The sequence below is a fragment of the Wyeomyia smithii genome, chromosome 2 (genome assembly GCF_029784165.1).
Source record: "Wyeomyia smithii strain HCP4-BCI-WySm-NY-G18 chromosome 2, ASM2978416v1, whole genome shotgun sequence".
Lineage (NCBI taxonomy): Eukaryota > Metazoa > Arthropoda > Insecta > Diptera > Culicidae > Wyeomyia > Wyeomyia smithii.
In genome coordinates this window covers 54,980,936-55,005,827 of record NC_073695.1, presented here as the reverse complement: position 1 = coordinate 55,005,827, position 24,892 = coordinate 54,980,936, and the positions used below count along the sequence as shown (strand labels likewise).

The window sequence follows — 24,892 nt, the reverse complement described above, 5'->3', positions numbered from 1 at the left end:
AGTGCACACTATCGCACAGAGACTGCATTTCACTGGAGTGCCTCACTGCATCAGCTGCTATCGATGCTGATACCCGCTAAAATGTTGCTAAGGGAGGACTGCTGTTGTCGCTGTCTAGAACGATTATGAGCTGCTTCGACTGAAACAGGCTTTTTTCTAGGGATGAAAAAGCTATCGATAGTTATCGATAGTAGTAGGATATCATTGATAACTATCGATAGCCATTTCAGTCGATATTTCTCATCCTTACTCTTATACAGACAAACAGCACATTCAAATTGCAAGGTTTATGTTTCTGTCGTCTGTGCTTGGAAAGCAATCATATTAACAACCAATCAGATCAATCGAATTTTGCGCTTCAACAAGGATTGACCATCTTCAATAATATAGTAAGTTGCTTGTCATGATTTGGACTTGACAATTTTTGAATTTTGTTTATGCGAAAAATTAATGTTTATGCTGATAATGAAAGCTTTCCGGATGTTGTGCTCATGACTGAAGGAAAAGATAATTCAGTACGTTCTGAGACACGGAGATGAAGCCAAATATATATCTGCTCCAAATTTCTTTTTCGTTCTTTTCATTGGATGCATTTACTAGTGTGCCCGCTATCGCTCAGAGACAGCATTTCATTAAAATGCCCACTGCATCAGCTAGCCCTGCTAATATTGATGTTGAGATCAACTGCAACCGCTGCGCTATCTCCGTTGCCACAGCAGTCAACATCAGATCAGTCGAATTTTGCGCTTCAACATCAAGCCAAATACACTAAAGTCGCTTTTTACGCGGGGGATACATGCCGCGTAAAAAAAAGCGTAAATTCCATTATCCGCGTAAAAAAACCGCGTAAATTCCGGAATCCGCGTAAGTTCCGGAATCTGCGTAAAAACCCGCGTAAAAAGCGACCTTAGTGTATATATCTGTTCCAAATTTCTTGTAAGAGTAAATTGGTATTAGAGAAAATATCAACTCTTCAATTAGGTTTTTATTTAGTCCTGAAAAGGACAATTTGTTGTTTAATTCTATGTCTGATAAGATGCCGATCACATCTTTGCGTTATCACCGGCAGTGCGAATAAAGTATTCCTTGGGGGAAAATAAACATTGAAAAACTTGACACTCCAAACTAGACGATTCATGTATTTTGAACGCCAGCTTTCCAGAACGTTCTTTTCATTGGACGCATTTACTAATGTGCACGTCGTTCAGAGACAGCATTTCACTAAAATGCCCCACTGCATCAGCTGGCCCTGCTGCTATCGATGGTGATATCCGTTGCCACAGCTGTGGTCGCTATTCGCTGCCATTGGTATCCGCTGCCCTGCATCAGCTGGCCCTGCTATCGATGCTGATACTGCTGCTGTATCCACTGTACTGCGGATGCTGCTGCTAAGGGAGGACTGCTGTTGTCGCAGTCTAGAATTATAATGAGCGGCTTCGGGTGAAACAGGCTCTTATATAGGCCAAATTTCACATTTCAAATGACAAGGTCCAGCGAAGGAAAAAAATCACCTCTAGCGATTAATGAATACACATAAAACAAGCCTAAGATGCATAGAAATTGTCGTCAGTATGCGAAAAACAAAGTATCGGTGCTGGTGCACTCTCTTTGCCTTCCTCTTTATGATATATTTCTATTCATTAGTGTACACCACATCACGTGGTTCTCAATGTGCACAACTCGGTATATGAAGTTATTCGTCTCTGTTACACACAGGGATCAGAACTTGCTATATCCTTATCCATTTGACTCATGAAGATGATTTTTTGTCTGAAAAAGAAAGAGAATGACAGTGTATGCCCTCCTACTCTCGCCGCTGCCGAAGTACTCCCTTCCCCCACACATTCCCTCTCACCGCACCACACCTCTGCTGCTGTTCAAGCGACATGATATTCTCCTGTTGCTATCCTTTCTCCCCCCAACTACCGGCCTATGGAGAGACAAACGCAACGATCGAATCGCTTCTCAGAGCTGATGTAGTCTAGTCGTGTGTTTGTTTTCTCCCAGAAACCTATGCACCATATCATCATTTCATTATGGGTTGCGAGGATTCAAGTTTAGTCGCGGCCTGTACACTTCGTGAAGTGCACATATGATGAATAAACGACGATTGCATCATATTCGTTTCATTTCCATTACTGACAAGGTCTATGATTCTGTCGACCGTGCTTGGGAAGCAATCATATAACGACCAATCAGAGGCCGAATTTTTCGTTTTGACAAGGCTGATCTATTTTCAATAGTACAATAGTGTGAATAATAAAATTGCAATTATCTTCTTTTGGGAAGAATCTTAGGAGATTGTCCAATCTATTGCTGCAAGAACGAAGGAAATCCATCGAATACTAACCGTTTTATTAGCATTTGAAATTGGACATATTTTTCACTTTTTCGGTTTTAGGTTTTAATTTCACATCCCTATGTAGCCGAACTTTCTTCAAGCGACATGATATTCTCCTGTTGCTATCCTTTCTCCCCCTAACTACCGGCCTATGGAGAGACAAACGCAACGATCGAATCGCTTCTCAGAGCTGATGTAGTCTAGTCGTGTGTTTGTTTTCTCCCAGAAACCTATGCACCATATCATCATTTCATTATGGGTTGCGAGGATTCAAGTTTAGTCGCGGCCTGTACACTTCGTGAAGTGCGCATGTGATGAATAAACGACGATTGCATCATATTCGTTTCATTTCCATTACTGACAAGGTCTATGATTCTGTCGACCGTGCTTGGGAAGCAATCATATAACGACCAATCAGAGGCCGAATTTTTCGTTTTGACAAGGCTGGACTATTTTCAATAGTACAATACCGTGAATAATAAAATTGCAATTATCTTCCTCTGGGAAGAATCTTAGGAGATTGTCCTATCTATTGCTGCTAGAACTAAGGAAATCCATCGAATACTAACCGTTTTATTAGCATTTGAAATTGGACATATTTTTCACTTTTTTCGGTTTTAGGTTTTAATTTCACATCCCTATGTAGCCGAACTTCCTGAGAGAAGTATTCTACTTCAAAACGTGCAAAGCTGCAGCGCTCAAAGCAGCGTGGAATGAGTATATTTTTCGTTTCTATATAAGGTCTCAGATGGGTGTGTCTCGGTGTTATTCTCAATTGTTTATAGCTTGGTCTATTCCGAATGATACTATTTAATCAATATTTCACGCAATCCCTAAGTTACTTTTTTTTGGACGCAGTTTTTCTAAAAAAATAGGTATGTCGGTCTAGGTTAGATGAATTGAAAAACTGTTGAAGAAACTTGTTCGCATCAAATAAAAATTGAGTCTATTTTTGTATTAGGTAGTTGGCGACAAACCTAATTTTTTTGACAAAGCGCAAAATTATACTAATATTTAAATGTATGTATCACTTCTCATCTAGGTATTTGCTGTTCACGCTTGGTTTCAGATACCTGCTGGTCTGCCTGCTGTAAACCAACCGATCAAAACACAAAACCTGATTCGCTTCGAATGGATGCTATAGAGTACAATAAACACGGCCGTTATTCCCCTTCGTCCCGTATCACCCTTCCACCGCACCACTTGACACCAGTCCCAGCTGCAGCCGGTTTAACTGCTCACTACTCAACTGTTCTGATAACATAGCACATGTCACAGCAATTAGTAATCGAAACACGGCCGTCACTGCTGTAGACAGTAGAGTGCTAGTGTGAGTGCATTGGAACTTATTTAAGTGAATTTGTGTTTTGGATTGTTATTTTCCCCCCTGTAGGACAGTGTAAGTTAATTGATCCCAATCCAGAACGTTTTGTGAGATTTTCGAATAGATTACAAAGTTGCATTGTTTTACTTCCATACCGTACAACGCAAATTTGGGATGTAAATCAGATGAGGCACTATTTCCACAGATTTTAATGACATTCTACGGATGGTATCGCGCTGTGCCGTGAATCGAGTCACGTTGATACAGACAAAGCCTGCATTAGATAGCTTTTAGCAGATTCATTTGAAGCTCAAACACAACAACAAACGCCCACCGAGCGATGGGCCCATGAATGCCCATATTCACCAGCAGAGAATCACACTTATCACATTAATTATTACTGAACCCTTGAAATTAATTACTTTTTTCGTCGCTGCCTGACACACCACTCTGCTTTCTACAATCAAGCACACCGACGTTCTACCTGGATCGCACTCTCGTTAAGGAGCTCTATCGTGTCGTGGGTAGAATTGCACTGCCAAAGAAATAACACAACTCGCGAGACGAAGAACACCAAATCGGCACCGGTGGCGATGGGACACGGGCGGTTGAATCACCAACCATGAAACGCACCAATATCTTGTGGGTAGAGTATGAACCACAAAGGAGGAATTCGCTCGGAACTAGGGAAACCACTCTGACAATCGGTGGTGTCTATGCTGTCATCTAGCTTATTACGTTACATAAAACAGACGGAACAACAATACGCGCACCTTAATCACGGTTCCAGCCGCGAAGCAACGACGTCAAAGTTAAACTGATGGAAAGCTCACTCGCTGCGTGGTTAGATCGCGCCTCGTCTGGGCTCGCGGTTCTTGTGCTAGTGTGTAGCGTAATCGGCATAGCTACGGGAATATTGGTGAGCGCGAATTCAAGCTAGTGGGGGTGGTCAGTTTTACGTTTTACATACTATTTGCGTGCACCGTCAGGAATAGTTTCAGTCTAGGATGGGTGATTTACGTAAAACGGCTCTCGAGTATATGTATATGGTACTATGCATAAATAGCCGGAAAAGCTTTGAGTGGCGTTTTGAGGAGAATGAAATAATCGCTACAGTTTATTCCTAGTTTTTACGATCACTAATCGCTATGTTACGCTGAATTGTTGCTCTGCTGCAATTAAATTGTAGTATTTACGTTCACGTCATGGTAAAAGAAATAATAACCTCGGGTAACTATCATAATGTTTCACATAACCTTAGCCTTGCTTTAGGAGAAATGATCTGTAATTTGGTCTAGAATTGACCTACCGGGGTAGAAGTTTCCATGAAAATTTTCACAACCTTATGCATTGCATCATGGAATTTAACGAAGAACCAGAAACTACCATTATAATTTGCTATTTCCTTTCAAAGTAATTAATTTAAGGTATTCAAACCCATTCGAAAGAATCCAGACAGTTTAACGAGGAAATTCAAGAACAACATACTCGTTCGACCAAAAATTGTAAGAAAATCGCCTGTCCTAGCGATACACTATATTAGCTTCAAACAAAAAAGTTGTCTTTCAATAAAACGATTAACTTTATTCCGGCAACGATTTTGAGAATTTCACGATTGTTCACTCCTTTTAATGGAACTTGATCGCAAAAAAAAACAAAAACATCGGTAGAATTATAGGCAGTTTTTTTATTGGTGGGTAAAATTTTCCGTGGGCTCGCAGCGCCTCAGCAAAACTCAATGAAGCTTTGTGGGTTTGTAGACCTAATTAAACCAAGCAACTTTGCAAACTTTTTTTAGAAAATTCATCAGGACTAATATTTGAAAAAGTTCACAGTATTTAAACCTCTCTCTTATAAATCAGTATATATAGGTATAATTTAGTATAACTAAAAGTGATTTTAGAAATATCGGTGAGCTCAATTTTTTTCCAAATGAAGTTTAGGTATACAAATATGTTGTCTAGACTCTTCAAAACAAACCTCAGTGGGCCCTCTTAGGGAAAAAAATTTCTAACAAAAAGTTTTTTGGTGTACTATGTACCCAACATCAAAAAACTGCAAAAAATATATTTAAATAATTCACATCACGGATTTTCGATCTTGGGATACCAATGAACTCAGAATGAATTTTGGATTATTGACAACATAGTAAAAGAAACTAAACTAAACTAAAATCCGAAGCACGTCCGGTGTAGGTTGGTCACGTCAAGTTCTCAAGTAATGTTAGAAAACTAGGATAGTTTTCTAGTAAAAAGAAACCTGTTTCATCAAAATCGATCCATTTCTCGTAAAGTTCTGTCCATTTCAAAAATGACAAAATTTTGCCTGTCTGAATCATTTTGTCTATCCCCTGTGGTTTCGTTTAATAGCTTTAAGAAAGATAACGTAATTGGTCGATCGATCGCAAAATGATGGGACCCATTTTCAAAATATCATAACGTTTTTTTTTTATTTCTCCATGATCGGACCGATTGCATTGTTTAGGTAATCTTTTGTAGTTCTCATAAAAATAAATTATATTTTAAAAAAATTAGCTTTTTTAGTTAATTATTTCTAATTTTTGCGTTAGTTTTTTTTTTTTTCAGAAAACAAATAGTTTTTTCTAGAGTGTATGTTTTTTCGGAGAGACAAAATTATTATCTAAAACTTTGCCGAGGGCGTCACACTGATCAAGCAAACCGTTTTGGCCCTAGAAATATTTGTTATTTATGATTACAAAAATTAACATTTTTCAATAGCTTCTCGAAAATGAGTCGTGCTCCAAAAAATTTAACCAAAAGTACAAAATGGCATCTTTTGCCTATAGAAACGTCTATGCAAAGTTTTAGCCAAATAAAAAATGGTCGATTAAATTGGTTGCCCGTTTTTTGTAGAATTGCTCAGAAACGGATGCATGTAGAAAGATTACTGTTCAAATAATATTCCATCACTAGAGTTTGAGTATTCTCAGAAAAGGGTAAAATTTGTAAAGAATCTTTGAAACTTTTTTTCTATGTAAAACTTTATCTTTAATTTCTCCAACCAGATTTCATCAAAAGTTCTGATATAATGTGAAATAAACAAAAAACTAATTTGAGAGGAAAGTTTATTCCGTTTTTGGTTTAATGTTTAATAATTAGCGTTTTTTCCAATTTTCGCAACTTAGATTCAAAATAACTTGAAAATGGATGCTTATACGAAGGTATTCATGATAAAATTTTCGATTGAAAATGACTATCTAAATTGTTCAGAAACATTGGAACAAAAATATTTTGTGTTACAATTGAATTTTTTTTTAATATTAACTTTCATACAAAAACTTGGGTTTACTTCATATTTTTCAAAAACAAGCTAAAATAAACTCAAATCTTTTTTGTAAATTAAAATTTAGTGTTTTAAATTTTTTAGCAATAAACAATGAAAAAATTTCGGTGTCTACCAACAATTTCGGAGCTATAATGCTTTGAACCGAACCTATGCCAAAATATATACGCCCTTCTAGAACATTACTTTCAAGTCTAAAAATTTTTTTCATCTGTGAAAAATACTCAGTTTACCAATTCAAATACTTGTGCAAAGTTTCATTCGAACCAAAAATGGTCGAGTAATTTTTAGCCTATTTCTAGGTCATTTGGCACAATTTTGTTCATTTGGTTAGTCAAATTGATGAACCCCTCTGATACTTTTGACGTAGAACTATGTCTTGAAGGGATGCAAAATGAAAATTTGAAATCGGAAAGGGGACGAAAACACGACAGAAACCGTTCGAAGAAAATCAAAAGAAACGAAGGAAATCGTTCTTGCAGCAATCATTTGAAAAATCAGGTACGTATCCGCCCAAATGCGGGAAACATTATTTTGATTATGCGAACTATTGTACTGTTGAAAATTCTCATGCATTTTTGTCATGTGTGGACTCACCACTGCGACCAGAGACATTTGATTTATTGTAATATTACCTATATTATGTGTGCGTATAACCATTCCGTTTCAAGGCTTACTGCTCTCCTATACCGAGCCTCGTTCCATCCTACCAATATCGCCTAATTACAATTCCCTGAAGAAAACTTCCATACGTTGTTCAGACCAGTTTTATAGTGAGAGGGATTTTTTTTGTTAGGAGGTGAGTTAACAGGAGTACAGTAAAGTTTAGCTTGAAGAAATTAACCTTGTGGCTACGGAGCTCCCCTAAATTGTCAAGCCTTGTTGAAACATGGTTTTTGACCAATTGGAGTTAAGCTGCATGCACGAACGAACAAAATTTTGTTGTTCTCCAGCCGCACAGCTACAATATGCAACACGTAACTACATGTTAAACTGTTCATAGCTCAGAATACAACACTTCCTGCTATCTGCTTCCATCCGACACGAGAAGAATTTGATTGTCCTCCTTCCAATTGTCTTCCTCACAAGCTGAGAGCTCGATCGGTCCAGTTTCACTGTTTGCCAACACGAAATAAAACTTATGTAGAATAAAATCAAATAAAATCATTTTGCATCTTGCGAAACTAGGGAAATGATATAACTTAAAAAAAGGGACGCCACTAACAACATGAATCTCAAATAAGCGCCATGAATAGAAAGCGAGCTTGTGATTGTTTATTTGCTTGTTGATTGCGGGTAGCGTACGTTGGTTGTGGTTGTACATCGACCGTGAGATTCTTTTCACTGTTTTTTTTTTTTTAATTTTGAAATTTCATTTTTGGCATATTTTTTATCATTTCCGTCGATTTCGTCATGTTTGGGACACGTCCGTGTTGAGTGAAACCAATCAATGTCTAATTTTTTGTGCTTCTCAAGACTTTACACTGAAAATAAATCGCACCTTAATGCTCTTTACATATGAATGTCAAAGAACGAACCTAATCATTCTATTATGTCGACTCATATCGATCTTCATTGGAATCCACGGTATTTTAACGTGTTTTGGCATTTGACCTGAGTAAGCATTAAAATCTGAGTGTAAAATGATTGATTTTGGTATGCATGACATGGCAAACCGAAATGTAAAACACTTGATTTTGTGCTGTGAACTGAAACGCAAGTGTATTCCACGTAGATATGAAATGTTTCATCTATTAGCACAGAAGTAAGTGGAATCCACTTGGCAGTAACGTGTCGATTTTTTGCAGTGTATTTCTTCTTTGCACGGAAAGAGTTTCTAACTACGCCCCTGCTGCATCATGCAAGTAGAATAATAATAGAAAACAATTGTTCTAGGTTCGCTGATCCGTGCCAAATAACCTATCAAAACCAGGTTCGCTGATTGCCAATTAGAATTGTTCGCAAGTACCCCCAACGCTACAACCCTTACAATATCACAGAACGAGCCAACAAAAAACAATATCACAGAACGAGCCACACTGCTGCATAAGGAAGCCGATCAATCCACATCGGCTACTGCAGAGCAGACAATGAGTGACCAGCCGCTATCATTTTCTCATCGACACCGATCGCTGCTGGAGCGATAGCAAAGCTGGAGCGATATCGAAGCTGGAGCTAGAGCCGAAGACGTGCTACCGATAAACCCATCGATCGCCGAAGGAATTGACCCGATCGCTGCTAGAGCGAGAATCGATCACCGGAGAGATGCCACCGATAAGCCGATCGATGAGGCGTCGCCAGGAGAGAGGCAGTCAACCCGAACTTCATCCCACCGCCGACCGCTGCCAGATAACATCGCACGGCTCATCTAGGATCGTTATCTATTGAAGCGCTGCTGGAGCAGCGCGCGAGTCTCCTTCCAATCACCGGATAGCATGGGCGGTGGAACCGCATGCTAATTCATTCGTTTAAGTTAAATTAATACCATTTGTAGCAGTTAAGAAAAATAAAATTAAGCAAATAGTTCCTAAAATGTATTTAATAAATCGGTGTTATCAGTGAAACTGTGTTAGTTGGAGAGAAAGGCGCCGCTGGATCCGTGTATACTCAGTCATTCTGCTAGAAATAGCAGAATTCCTTCGATGCTGGGGTTTGGATTCAACGTGCAACGAGCTATCGAAATTTGGAGGTATCCGGTACCATCCCCCAACATTTTGGTCCTTCGAACCGGATCCAGGACTGGATTCGCAATTGGATTCGTCAGCACAGGGTCGACGCGTATAATTTCTTCCGCTGATTGGACTGGCGTGGTTGGGAAACGCCATCTTCCGTGTGCATTGCGGCACACAAAGGGCCAACTTCTTTTGAGTTGCTGTGGCTTGGGTGGATCGCCATTGCTCCCGCTTCAACTTCACAATAGGAGCAGCGTACTCTAGTGCTAGCGTGGCTTGGTGGACGCCATCGCTTTATCGATCCGCTTGGCTTGGACTTTGCCGATTGGATAGTTTGTCAGGTTAGTGAAGCCTTTGCATGCTATATTTCCAGCCGAGCTGGGAGAAATTCGCAATACTAATGCTTGCTTTATCTGGTGATCCGAAAATAATTGATTATTCGCATCCTGAGTGATTATCGAAATTCCGTGACGAGGAAAGTGTTCAACCATTGGTGCGGCCGGATTGGCGAAATAATTGATCGCTATACTACATTTCCCGGATATTAAGCTACACTGGCGGTAGTGAACGGACTGCATTGGACTTACTGGTCGATAGTTTCTAACATTTTGAAGCATCGAAGAGGCAGCGCAACATATTTTCTGCTCAGGTAAAACTTTAGTATATGTACTGCCGTGGCTAGGCACGCAGATAATACACTTAAATTTAAATCGATCCTCTTCGTTTTGCTTTAACTTTGGTGAGCCTTTGCCTTGAGAGGCACATGATTGCGAGTGTTTCAATTTACGTTTGAAGTCCGTTTGCTGGAGGACTAAGCGGTTGTTTCTGGTGCAAATAATTTTTCGTGTGGTAAGTTGCCACGGTATATGCCCGCCGAAGCCGGCACATTCTGCTTACTACATCGCTGTTTCCTCTTCGCTCTCGTTATCTGTTGTTTGAGTGCTATCCACTTGTCGGTTGACTGGGGCGTCGCGGGGCTTGAGGAGATTTTTTTGCTAAATTTGGAGTACCACCACCTGGTTCTGTCGGTCAGTGCTTACAGTATATGCCTAGCCAAGCTAGGATTTATCGTAGATTACTACACCACGTCTATTTTTCCTTGATAATCGGTTTAACGGTGACGTCAGCATAATGCTCGCGGCCAATTCAGCAGCAGCCAAGAAGGCGCCGTCAATGAGGGCGCTTACAGCGAGAATGAAGGAAATTCAACTATCATTCAATGACATCTGGAGGTTTATGCAAGAATTCAAGGAATCCAATACAGCAACCGAGGTGCAGGTACGCCTTGCTAAATTGGAGGAGCTGTGGGAAGGTTTTAGCGATGTGATGGTGGAGATTTTTGCACACGATAACTACAGTGCAGAAACTAGTTGTTTAGAAAAAGAGCGAATGGAATTCAGCGACCGTTATTACGAAGTCAAATCCTTTCTGGTGGACAAGACTAAGGAGCTTGAAGAGCCACATCGATTAGCAAATTCAACCCGAGTAGGAGACGTTACAACGCACGGTGGTATGGACCACGTCCGGTTGCCGCAAATTAAATTGCAAAGTTTTAATGGAGACATCGATGAGTGGTTGAGTTTCCGAGATTTGTTTACATCGCTCATCCACTGGAATGAAGATCTACCGGAAGTAGAGAAATTCCATTATCTCAAGGGGTGTTTGCAGGGAGAGCCAAAGAGTTTAATCGATCCGCTGCAAATTACGAGAGCCAACTATCAGGTAGCCTGGGAGTTGCTACTTAAACGGTACAACAATTGTAAACAGCTTAGGAAGCGCCAGGTTCAAGCGCTTTTCAGATTGCCCACACTGACCAAGGAATCAGTATCCGATCTGCATACTCTCATTGAAGGCTTCGAGAGAATAGTGCAGACCCTGGATCAAGTAGTTCAACAGGCGGACTACAAGGACCTCCTTCTAGTAAACATTCTTACGGCACGATTGGATCCGGTCACTAGAAGGGGGTGGGAAGAGGTTTCATCAGCAAAGGAACAGGATACTTTAGCGGATTTGACGGAATTTCTACGACGTAGGGTACAGGTTTTGGACTGCCTACCATCCAGGTGCAGTGACACTAGGGGTGTCCCGCAACAACATCCAAGGCAGAAACATTCCATAGCTAGGGTATGCTATAATTCCAACCAAGGGTCTGGGGGACGCTGTACGGCTTGTACGTCGGATCATCCGCTTTATTTGTGCAACACATTCCAGAAAATGACAGTGGTGGAAAGAGATGCATTATTAAAAACTCATGCTCTTTGCCGCAATTGTTTCCGAGTTGGCCATCAGGCGAAAAATTGCACATCCAAATATTCGTGTAGAAACTGCAGAGGTCGTCACCATACGTTAGTTTGTTTCAATCAAAGGAAGAAGGAAACCAAGGTTGCAGCGGTTGCAAGGGATAATACACTACCTTCCAAGGACTCGGACAATCCAGCCTCTACCCAAACGGCTAATATGGCAGCCGTGAATATTCAGGTATCCGGAGCAGCTCGTCAGCATGCTTCCCATGTGCTTCTGGCCACAGCAGTTGTCACGGTCGAAGACGATGATGGCAATCGGTTCCCTGCCCGCGCTATGCTGGATTCAGGATCAGAAAGTAATTTTATCACCGAACGGTTAAGCCAACGTTTAAAGGTGACTCGTGATCGGGTTAATATATCGGTCGTCGGGATAGGTCAAGCTTCAACCACAGTAAAACAGAGGTTAAAAACGTTGATACGGTCTCGAGTTTCACTGTTCTCGCGCGAACTAAGCTTCCTAGTTCTTCCAAGAGTGACAGTTAGTCTTCCGACTACAACAATTGATATGGAAAGGTGGAACATCCCGAGCGGCATCCAATTAGCCGATCCAGCATTCTTCGAATCCCATGGGGTGGACTTAGTGCTAGGTATTGAAGCATTCTTTGATTTCTTTGAAACTGGCCGAAGGATTTCGTTGGGAGAGCAACTACCTACACTAAATGAATCGGTCTTCGGTTGGGTAATTTGCGGTGGTTCTGCAGCACCAAGCCAACCCTGGCAAATTAGATGCAATGTGTCCACTTCAGATCAGCTAGATACATCAATCTCTCGCTTCTGGGCTTGTGAAGAGGTGGATAATGTTAGAACTTATTCACCAGAAGAACGACGATGTGAAGACATTTTTACACAGACGGTACAACGCTACACAGATGGGCGTTACACCGTTGCCTTGCCGAAAAGGAAGGACATCCTAATCAACCTGGGCGATTCAAGGGACATCGCATTCAGACGTCTTCAGGGAACCGAACGTAGACTGGCAAGAGATGAAAATCTGCGGAAGGAATATACCACTTTTATGAACGAATATCGGCGACTCGGGCACATGCAGAGGATCGACGACACGGATTCGGTTCAACGATGCTACTTGCCGCACCATCCCGTCGTCAAAGAATCTAGTACCACCACTAAGGTCAGGGTCGTGTTCGATGCCTCATGTAAAACGGCCACTGGGGTGTCTCTCAACGACGTTTTACTGGTGGGACCAGTGATACAGGAAGATCTTCGTTCAATTATCCTGCGAAGTAGGACCAAGCAAGTCATGCTCGTGTCCAACGTGGAGAAAATGTTCCGCCAAATAAACATTTGTCCCGAAGATCGACCGCTCCAATGCATCCTTTGGCGAAACTCGCCATCCGAGAAAGCTCAAACCTACGAGCTTAAAACCGTGACCTACGGAACTAAACCAGCCCCATTTCTGGCCACCAGGACTCTACATCAACTGGCAGTTGACGAACAAGAACGGTTTCCGCTAGCGGCGAGTGCTACAATCCATGACACCTACATGGATGATGTCATCACAGGGGCGGACAGCATAGAAACTGCGCTAGAACTGAGGATTCAGTTAGATGAAATGATGTCACGGGGGGGTTTCCGGCTTAGAAAGTGGGCTTCGAACTCTCCAGACGTATTAAAGGGCGTTCCTGAGGATGGATTGACCATTCGCGCTTTGGAAGGAATTAATCTTGATCCAGACTCATCGGTGAAAACATTAGGCTTGACCTGGATGCCTGTGCCAGATACACTTAAATTCAGTTTTGCTATCCCTACTCTAAATGATAAATTATCACTAACTAAACGATATGTACTGTCGGTCATAGCTACACTCTTCGACCCACTGGGACTGTTAGGCGCTACTATCACGTCAGCAAACATTTTCATGCAAAGGTTGTGGACGTTACGCGACGACGGCGGTAACCCTCTGAGCTGGGATCAATCACTGCCTCCAACGGTGGGTGAGGCTTGGGTGAAATTTCAGGAACAAATTCCCCAACTCAATGATTTGCGTATTAGGCGGTGTGTTATTATCTCACAGCCTGTCGTCGTGGAGGTTCATTGTATTTCTGATGCCTCGGAGAAGGCATACGGTGCATGTCTATATTTGAAGAGTATAAACGCTGAGGGAGAGGTCAGAGTGCATCTATTATCTTCCAAATCAAGAATAGCTCCATTAAAATGTCAAACGATTCCGCGGCTAGAACTTTGCGGTGCAGAACTAGCAGCGAAACTGTTCGAAAAGGTGAATGGCGCGATACGCCTAGCGGCACGGACTTATTTTTGGACGGACTCTACCTGCGTGTGACGATGGATTTCGGCTACACCCACAACCTGGTCCACATATGTGGCCAATCGAACAGCAAAAATTCAAACTATCACCGAGTGTGGCCAATGGCGGCATGTCCCTGGTGCGCAGAACCCTGCTGACTTGATTTCCCGAGGGATTTTGCCAGGAGAAATACTACAAAACACGTTCTGGTGGGAGGGTCCCGATTGGCTGAAACTAAAGATGTCTTCCTGGCCAAATGCTCCAGTAAACTTATGCGCAGAAGAAGGGGATGAGGAGAGACGTCGTTCTGTAATTGCCGCTGTTGTTTCTACTAGGAATGAATTCAATGAAGCATGGCTTGCCAAATTCTCGTCTTACACCTCGCTTATCCGTGTTACAGCATATTGCTTGCGATTTTAAAGTTGCTGCGGACACATCGCAAGGAGAAGGTTCAATCAGAATTTTTAAATAGCACGGAATTGAAGGAAGCAGAAACGGTATGGGTGCGTCAAATACAAAAGGAGTGTTTCACCCGCATGCTATTGGAATACTACCACGTCCGGCTTCTTCACGCTGGGCCGCAGTTATTATTGCCAGTCGTCAGGCTTTGGTTTTGGCCATTGGGTGGCAGAAGTCTAGCGAGACAGATTATACACAAATGCCTGAAATGTTTCCGTTCAAAACCATCAGCTGTTCAGCAATTTATGGCGGATCTCCCGATGTCGAGAGTGACCATCTCACGACCATTCTCCCGTACCGGAGTTGACTACTTTGGTCCAGTTTTCGTTCGACCACTTCCAAGGCGGCCAGTAGTAAAGGCTTACGTAGCCATTTTCATTTGTCTCTGTACAAAGGCGGTCCATATGGAACTGGTTACGGATCTGTCTACCAAATGGTTCCTCCAGGCACTGCGACGATTCGTGGGTAGACAAGGCCGATGTTCAGATATTTTTTCCGACAACGGAACCAACTTTGTCGGTGCACGTAACAAATTGTCAGAATGTTTGAAGGTCTTAAAGAGTCGAGACCACCACGATGCAGTATCCAGAGAGTGTGCCAAGGAGGGCATACATTGGCATTTCAATCCACCGAGCGCCCCCCACTTTGGCGGTATCTGGGAAGCGGCAGTCCGATCTGCAAAACATCATCTATTGAGAGTGATAGGCGAAACACCCCTTTCGCCGGAAGATTTCAGCACGCTACTGGTGCAGGTAGAAGCTTGCCTCAATTCCCGCCCCCTTACACCACAAAGTGACGATCCGAATGATTTGGAGCCATTAACACCGGCACACTTTTTAATCGGCTCGTCCCTGCAAGCCATCCCCGAACCAAACGTAGATCAATTGCCAACCCTTCGGCTCAACCGTTGGCAATCAATGCAGCGTCATCTGCAGACCTTCTGGAAACGATGGAGACGAGAATATTTGTGTCAGCTGCGGGGTCGAACCTACCCACACCTACCCACAATCCCGTCCCGCCGAAGAGGATCTGTTTTTTCTTTCTTTTCAGAAATCTACAATTTCTGGGTGGGTGAGGACGTTCGCAAGTACCCCCAACGCTACAACCCTTACAATATCACAGAACGAGCCAACAAAAAACAATATCACAGAACGAGCCACACTGCTGCATAAGGAAGCCGATCAATCCACATCGGCTACTGCAGAGCAGACAATGAGTGACCAGCCGCTCTCATTTTCTCATCGACACCGATCGCTGCTGGAGCGATATCGAAGCTGGAGCTAGAGCCGAAGACGTGCTACCGATAAACCCATCGATCGCCGAAGGAATTGACCCGATCGCTGCTAGAGCGAGAATAGATCACCGGAGAGATGCCACCGATAAGCCGATCGATGAGGCGTCGCCAGGAGAGAGACAGTCAACCCGAACTTCATCCCACCGCCGACCGCTGCCAGATAACATCGCACGGCCCATCTAGGATCGTTATCTATTAAAGCGCTGCTGGAGCAGCGCGCGAGTCTCCTTCAAATCACCGGATAGCATGAGCGGTGGAACCGCATGCTAATTCATTCGTTTAAGTTAAATTAATATCATTTGTAGCAGTTAAGAAAAATAAAATTAAGCAAATAGTTCCTAAAATGTATTTAATAAATCGGTGTTATCAGTGAAACTGTGTTAGTTGTTGGAGAGAAAGGCGCCGCTGGATCCGTGTATACTCGGTCATTCTGCTAGGAGTAGCAGAATTCCTTCGATGCTGGGGTTTGGATTCAACGTGCAACGAGCTATCGAAATTTGGAGGTATCCGGTACCATCCCCCAACAAGAATACTTTTGCCATTGGAAAAACATATGCCATTGAAAATATGTTGAAATCAGGAATGTGTGTCCTCTAAAAGAAGAATTTAAAAAAATATATATCAGGACTTACCACAAAAGATCAACACAATGGTCGCAGTGGTCCAAATCCTACAAAAAAAATATCAGGACTACTTCGTTATTAGGGCAAACAAAAAAGGAAAATAAGGCAACGATTTGCCCTTATGTCGAAGTAGTCCCATTTTTTTACAATTTATAGACGTAGGAGGTCCGTAAAATGCTGAGAGATGACTTTGAAAGGAAATAAACCAAGGAATCCAAAAAAAAGGCTTCAGTAAAAGTTCTGAAAAGCTTCAATAAATACTTAAAAAGTGTTTATAATGGTTCACATTGATTTTACCGAAGCCCGTCTAGGAATTAATTTGGGTACTAGAGAGTTAAGGAAACCAATCATATTTTTTTAATTTTTTACAGCAGTGTTGATTGTTACTCCACAATATTATAATTAACATTGAGTAAATATACTCGTTTTTTAATAATTAACTAGAGAAAATTACCAATTCTCGGCAGTCTATCTCGATTATAATGTTGTAAACTGTTATCCTTCTCTAGTAAGCTGCCTAATTTCATCTTTTGTTTTTCTATCATACTTTCCTTCTTTTTATCTTATTGGAGAAATTAAGAAAACTCACAAAAAGTTTAACGGAGCTTCTAAATTTAATTGTAAGAAGAACCACTCTTACAGTTACTTTTTGGTGAAGTCATTTCTATTGTAGTCAGCATTTGGTTTAGTTCGTCAGTAGCAGAGAGAGAAAGAAAGCTTGTAAAACTATACTCGTTTTTCCTAGTTTCAATGCTTTGAATTGCAAATAAACGTTCTTCGTTATTCCACCATTCAAAGTATGAGTAGAATTCTGACGCCATAGATTGTACGAGCAAATGAATACTAAATATGACATCAATTTGTATTTTTGTATATGTATTTGCTACGCTTCTGTACACACGATTTCGAAGGATCGGTACATGTTGTCGTTTACTGTGTGAGAAAACAAGTGATCGAGAAATTTGCGCAGTGCGCAGCGTATGCAGTGGATCCAAATTTGCCGCGAAACATGTTTGTACTCTAAATCTGATTACTATATCTATTTGATTTATAAAGTAATTTCTTTGTGTAGGAATATGCAAAAAGCGAGTTTTTGCAATTCAATAAATATCAAAACATGGTTTCACATGTCATAAACTCTAATAAAAAAGGATGAAGGAAACGGCGTGTTTTGCAACAAAAACAGTTTCCTTTTGTTTTGGCAACAAAAACACCAGCAACATGCCTATTTTCGATAGTTCATCATTTTGTTCAAAATTATCTATTGTGTACCGTTTTGCATTGTTGTCATGAAACAATAAACGAACACAACCTAACTTACCTTACCTTACTAACACAACCCCTAATACTTCAGAGTGTGCATAATCACGTAATTTCATGTTTCGTAGTTTAATTCATTCGATTGCCGCCTCCACGTCACGATCACCAAAACGCTTGATTTTCGCACATTCTCGTTATATATGAACCCAGCACGTAGCCGGAAGCGATCGAAGGGGAAGCTAGCTTAAGATTGGTCCAATGTGCAGAATTATCAAATTAACTTTTTTTTTGAAAATATATTCCAATTATTACACCACAAGCTGGGGCGGTACTTCACCTGTCGATCAAATGTGTTCGCAATCCTTTCAGTAGTCACATTATGCGACGCGACGCGAGACCAGACAAACAACACTTATTGTTCTTACAACATCAAAAACGCATTAAAAATTACCTTTAGTCGACCGGTTTCGGGCTGCTGCCACCCATCTTCGGGACTTTGTCCAGACTAGTTGTTTTTTCTCGCCGTACGCTGTGGGCGTTCGAAGAGAGAAGAGATTTACTGCACTCTCAGTTTCGTCAGTCCGAATAAGCAGGATGTAACAGGGGGATCGTCTTCATTCATTAATCGTTCCTGTGAATTGCTAATGAAGTACGACTCCCATGCATTCAATTGGGATGCTTTCCTAACGTTTTTAATTAATTTCGCTTCTTTCCAATTGATCACGTGGTCACAACTGATTGCATGGGCGGCTACACTTGATTCGCTTATTTTTCCGTTATCAACGGCAGCTTTGTGTTCTTTCAAGCGCACTTTCACCTTACGGGGAGTTTGTCCAATGTAAACTGAAGGGCAATTTTGGCAAGGTATCCTAAATGCCTGAATTCTCATCTGGAGGAACCTTGTCCTTCAAATTGCACAGTAAATCACGTAATGTGTTTTCACTTTTATGTACAACCTGAAGCCCTTGCCGTTTCAGTGTTGCTTTGATCGGGTTGGTAATCTTTGGGTAGAACGGCAGGCTGACTCTTTTGATTTCTTCTCGTTCTGGTTGCAGCGTTGTTGACATTCGTCTATGTCGTTTGCGTCGGTGTGCTTGTAGGATTTTATTCACGAATCCTTCTTCGTAGCCATTTACTTCGGCCGCTTTCAGTAGTATTCACATTATAAGCGCTTGAAAACGACATTACAGCACCTATTGCGAAACTGAGCTAAAAATCATGTTGTTAACTAATTTGCTATTGCGATTCTTATACCGAAAGTTTGGAGAAGGATGTTGGTGGTCAAAATTCGTTAAGCAATAATAACATTGTATGCATTTGAAAAAGGCACATTTTTGTTACATTTTTCACAGCATGCCCCCCTTATAAGGTAGGACATAGTCCTACGTTAATATTTAAAAAGTAATCCGAAAAAACCAGAAAATTTTAGCTTGTTGCTGTTCAAAGAAAAAAAATTAAGACTGATCTCTAAACTCAAAATCAAACGAAATTAAACACTACCACCATATATTTCTCCCCATCATCCCTCGAATGGCAAGGCGCTCGTACGATAGTATCAACTTAGTGTGAAGATAATGCAAGAAAAGAATGACTTTGCTGGTGTGTTGGTCAGCAGATTGATGAGCAGTTTTAACATTCACATAAACAACGATACCTCAAACAGCTGATATAAAAGCGGAATTCCAAGTAAATGCCTTAAGCATGTACATTCATCGCCGTTCCGACCGACGGAAATTTGCTGGCATGAACACGTGTGACCCGAACTGACCATTCATCGTGATTGGCGATGATGAAAGATTGTGGTATTTTACAAATTGTTCAGCTGGACTTTGTTCATTCAACTTGATTAAATTGGGTGACACCACAGACATGAGTTATTCTGAGTATGTATAATTGACTTAACCAGCCAATTAAAATTGGCTGTTAAGCAATTTACCACCTGCCTGTGCGATATAATAAATTTTTAATATACAAAATTGCCACTCTTGCACCAACTTGCTCTTGAGAGCAGATGCTGCATTCATTAAAACAGCCATTTCTGCTGATCCGAAAATAGACCATCAACTTTCCGTACAGCAAACTGATAACCGTTCGATCGTGTGATGCAATGATTAATGAGGCATAATGCTCTCCAGGACTGTAACGGTAATGACGTATGCCAGTGAATCACTCAGTCCTTGGTCGATCGCAGCTTCAGCGCTGATTGCGTGGGTGGCAGGCGAAAATAAAATTCGAACGTCATTGGCTTGGAAATATCAAACGAGAGAAGAAGAAAAAAGTAATATAATCCTGCTCCAAAATCAATCGCTACACTTATGTAACAACTTCCCGTTTTTATTTGTGTCGTGTCAAATAAACCAATTGCAAAGAAGCGCGGGAGGTAAAGGAGAAGAAGCCCCCTTTATAGGGCTTTCCACACCATGCACTAATTTTCCTGTTTCTCGTGATTTTTATCGAACAATAACACTTGCTGTAATATCTCTTGTCCTACATTTGCCACAAAGTATGTGCACTTCAAACATTCCTTGCTTCCCGTGGAACGCACATTGATGCTGAACCAACGTTTACTGGTGTGCCGCATGGAAAACATCCTCTGCTTTAAAGGTTTAAATTTCTGACCACTATTCGTATGGATTGCCCACCGTGTGCGTCGTTTGGACGCATTGAACATAAACCAATGTGTGGTTGTTGTGTTGGAGGAAAACCAGTTCAAACAGTGTATGCCAAAGGAATACCAGGGATTTTCACTTTCATCTGAGCTCTCGTCGCAGGCATCATCACGTGATGCCATAAATTTTCCGGAATGAGTTTTAGGCACAGCGAATTTTTGTGGAATTTCGCTGTGACACATATTTTACTCCGCTTGGCAAAAACCGCGCTCTAAGGGACAAACATCTTTCAAGAGTCAATAGAGAATGCACAAAGGGGAACAGCGAATAAAGAAAAATGGGTGGAGGCACGCTTTTACGGTTAGAACCCTTAGGAATCATGCTTGTCGAGTTCCGATTCAGATTATGAGTGGAGAATACGCCTTTCCAGTGGTTGTATCCTCAGCGTTCCGACACCCTATGAAGCCGCTTCCGACATGAGTTCAGTTTTTGGCGCCATGCAATCAACCCACCCATCGACCAACCCGAGTTCGATAGCGGTTTTTCTTTCTTCTTCTTCAAGCGCGTTGAGTAAATTCGTATTTACAATAGTGATGAGGATTTTCCGGCCTCCACACGATGATGATGTTAGCGTGAATGCGTTAGGATTATACGATTTCTATAACTACCTTCAAGGGGCGAGCAGTGCAATGATATTCGATTGAAAATTACAACTTTGAATTGCGTGTTTAGAGTAGATTACTGCAGCAAGTGGATTGACTATAATTGTCCTTTTTTAGTGGAAAAGGTTCTAGTACTCAGTCATGCTTGTTATTGTAATGTCAATAGGAAAAGTTAGTGAATAAGTATTGAAAATAACCATCAAAAGCAAATCTTCTCTACAGCCCTGAAATGTTTACGACTTCTCTTTGAATTTTTCTCAGCCGGAAAGTTTTGTAAATTTGTTTTTTCTTGTTATACTTCGATTTTTTAGAAAAAGAAATCACCTCTGGAAAATTCCATATATAAAAATTAGTTATCAAATCCCTATGCTGTCGTGCACGAAGAAGGCGATTTCTTCAATACGCACTTCGCAATTTGAATTGAACTGCATTTCCTCTTCCATCGTATGAAGCACGTTAATCTACAAACAAGCAGTCAAGCAACGCCGTAAATTCGCAATACTCTATTTTATCATTAGCATTAATTTAAATCTAATTGACTCAGCTGCATTATAATCTTAATTCCACTTTTATACACCCTCTCAGTAGCTTATTACAAGAAAAAATCTTTTGAGATAATCTGAACTTTTTTGAGTGTTTACTTCTTTATATCTTTCTTCGATTTCACTTCCTTAGCATGTGTTCGCTTTTATTATGACCCAGCACTTCTCAACTGGCCGCAGTTCCGGTGTGCTCCGGTATGATGCTTTGGCATGAAATTGGCGTTCTTACGCTTGAACCTTTCCTAAACAGAAGTGGAAATAGATGCTTTTGGACGCATTCTTCGAGGTACTCCTGCCCATTGACCGTCTCGGCAGTCACGAATGGGTTACTCCGCTTTTCAAAAAAGCAAATTGCTTGCCAAATCATGTAGTTTTTGGAAAATTTCAACATGTTCTGATTTCAAACGTGCTCAGAAACATCAAATGTATGATGAATAACGGAAGCCCCGGAGGCTGCTGAAAGTCTGCTTTCACAACCGTTTTATCATCCGTAAAGAGCCAATACGCTTCCGTCAGTATCTGGGTGTTGTGTTTTTAAGCATGTGATTTTGGCAATTCGGTGATTCTTGGACTTTGTACGTGTCCTTCAGTTTTTTTTTGCATTTTGCACAAAATTTTACCTTATTTGTTTTTTTTTTTGCCATTTCTCTAACGGAACTGCTTGGAATTCTCTTAACAGTTTGAATTACACAAGGATCTTTTACATTATATGAAGATGTTCTTTCGTCAAACTTTTTTGTAGCAATTCCATTTGATGGCTTACTTATTTCCAGATAGAGTGGGAATATTGTCAATATTTGAAAATTAAAATGCAATATTTAATGAAAATGAATTAAACTTCAACTACTTTCTATTACAATTACACTTTAAACGTTAAAAAATTTCAGACGGGTTTCAAAAGTTCCACAGAATTGTGAAAAATCAAATTTGTTAAATTCTCTACAAATCGCTAAGCCAGGTTCTTTTTTCCCGTATTTAGTTCGTTCAAAGTTAAGTCGTAACAAGTCCCAGAAGCTCCAGAAGATTGGGGGAGTCACTGTTACCAAGCAACAACTTGGCAGCAAACATCGCTCTAGCTGAATTTCTCCGACACTGTAAAGTTTTTATATCAAGAAGACGGCATCGATTCTAGTAGGATTAAAAAATGTCTGTTGGGTTACTCCAAGGAAACAACCTTAGTGCAAATTTTTTTGACCGTGACTGTATTAGGGTTTGCAATCCCGGGAACGATTTCCCGGGAATTACCTTTTCCCGGATCCCGGGAACAGAAATATTGATTACCGGGATCCCAGGATTCCCGAGTTCATCGAGAAATTTCGCAAGATTTAATATAGTTTCCCATACAATTGTGCAATCAAATTTAATATACTGTAAAACCACGAAACATAAGTCGTCAAAGTGTGATGCACCTTGGAGTAGCCATTATAGGGAGCAAATATTTGCTTGAAATGACGGTCAATATTTGCTGGCCGTGTTATATAAAATTATTTGCTTCAATTTTTTTTAAAAACATTTGCTGTCTTATTCAGTCAACGAGAAATCAGGCAAATAAATCCAAAGGGCTCGAAATGTTCTTATATCAAATAAAACTAAACAACAATTAAAACTATTAAAACTATATTGTTACGCACATTTTTTTACGAAAATAAATCGCATCGTGTGGTGGTATAGCAGATATATTCGGTAAAATATGAGCAAATGGGCTTTGCTATTGTTAAAGCAAACAGAGTTTTGAGCAAATATTGATTATAGTGCAATACTTTAGCATATATAATAGCCCGAAGAAATATTTTGTTCAAAAAATGCAGTACCAAATATAGCAAATATTACATGCATACTTTTTAACAAACTGAAAGTATTGGAAACTCCAGTTTCTAATGAAATGTAGCAAATGATGGAATCGGTGATTTAAAAGTATCATGGAAATCAAACACCAGCGGTGATTCAGCGGATTTAAGCAAAATTTCACAGAAGGAAATTACATTATTTGGGTTTAACGGAAATTAGTCAGTGGGTCTGAAGCGATTGTTTAACGACATAAAAACCCTGAAAGCTACTCTTCTGCAATTTCTAATGTGAATTTGAAAAAGTTTGGTTTTTCAATTCGTTTTTCATGCGAATTGATAACGAAAATGTAAACGATTTTTTGGTACCTTCTATTAATACACTTTATTTGAAATGCCATTTTTGCTAAGAATTTTTTTCATTCCCGGTTCCCGGGAATTCCCGGGAAATGAGAATTTTCATTCCCGTTTCCCGGGAAACCACATCTCGGGAATATTGCAAACCCTAGACTGTATAACTTCGGTCCAGGTGGCTCAACAGTTTATGTACGGGCGCCAAATAATGAAGTGGTCTCCACTACGGAGCGAACAAGGACGTAGAACAGTAATCGCAAGCATCCCTACGGCTCTATCCTTTGGCAGCTCTCATGATAAATCCTAGGTTTCTATTTGCTTTAGCACCAATACTTGAGTAATGATCTCTAATCGGTCTCTAACAACTCCAACTCTGGCGACCTAGCATCCATCAATTTTGTAAACCCACTCAACGGCAGATTTTTGACGTAGAATACGTCTTATTTCAGTAGGGTGTCATGCCTGTAGAAAACTGTAGAATGAAAGATTTCAAATGCTTACAACTTTGTTACCACTGAACGAATTGTAATCATTGATACCTCGTAATTAGAGAAATTATTTCTCAAGTTTATGAAATAAATTTTTGTCCTAGCTTCCGCTGGACATATAATAAAAAAATAATTTTTAAAACAATTTTTTATAGTGAAGGGGTGAAAATACATAACCAATTTGATTATATTTCAACCAATCGCGTGCCCAGAATGATGCAATCCGAGCACTTCTCCAGCACAGCCGACACCAAAGTATAGAAACAATTTGACTTGATTTGTTGATTTGTACTTAGGGACGAATGACCGTTTGGGGTTAAAGTCCCTTAAAAAGAAATCAATCAATCAATCAATTTGTTGATTTGTTGTTATTGTTGTTGCTTTGTTCGCTCGAGTGCACAACGACACGCCCCCTGAAGGTAAAACTGTCATTTGGCACATATTAAAGTTAGTCTTCATTGATCACCTTGATCAGATCACTGTAGCGAAAGGATGATTTACTGAAATTCGGATCGACCAGTAGCAATCAGACTTGCCGGAGCGCGGCAAGCGAAGATTTTATATTTGTATGGTTTTTACTGCAACACACGCTCATTTGATTGCAGCATTCC

The 24,892-nt window shown here is 40.7% G+C and overlaps 3 protein-coding genes across 5 annotated transcripts in view; 2 read left to right on the top strand and 1 right to left on the bottom strand.

Annotated features, from left to right (window-relative positions):
- LOC129725481 (protein GDAP2 homolog) overlaps positions 1–24,892 on the bottom strand; it is a 198,372-nt gene that overhangs the window by 130,971 nt on the left and 42,509 nt on the right. The window contains exon 1 of one of the 3 annotated variants that reach the window (XM_055681386.1): positions 4,088–4,476. The exons of the other annotated variants lie outside the window; for them this stretch is intronic. The gene's annotated coding sequence lies outside the window, so the exon portion shown is untranslated. Of the gene's footprint in view, positions 1–4,087; positions 4,477–24,892 lie in introns of those variants that run through there. 3 annotated transcript variants of the gene reach the window in all.
- LOC129719629 (uncharacterized) lies at positions 10,772–14,242 on the top strand. Its single transcript, XM_055671022.1, has one exon. It carries the CDS (start codon positions 10,772–10,774, stop codon positions 14,240–14,242), a length of 3,471 nt encoding a protein of 1,156 aa, XP_055526997.1.
- Positions 15,070–15,837, top strand: LOC129719628 (uncharacterized). Its single transcript, XM_055671021.1, has one exon. The coding sequence runs from the start codon at positions 15,070–15,072 to the stop codon at positions 15,835–15,837; it is 768 nt and encodes a 255-aa protein (XP_055526996.1).

Bases quoted from the DNA above. Each gene is read 5' to 3' on its own strand.
- LOC129719629 (XM_055671022.1), top strand. From the start codon at position 10,772: ATGCTCGCGGCCAATTCAGCAGCAGCCAAGAAGGCGCCGTCAATGAGG.
- LOC129719628 (XM_055671021.1), top strand. From the start codon at position 15,070: ATGGAACTGGTTACGGATCTGTCTACCAAATGGTTCCTCCAGGCACTG.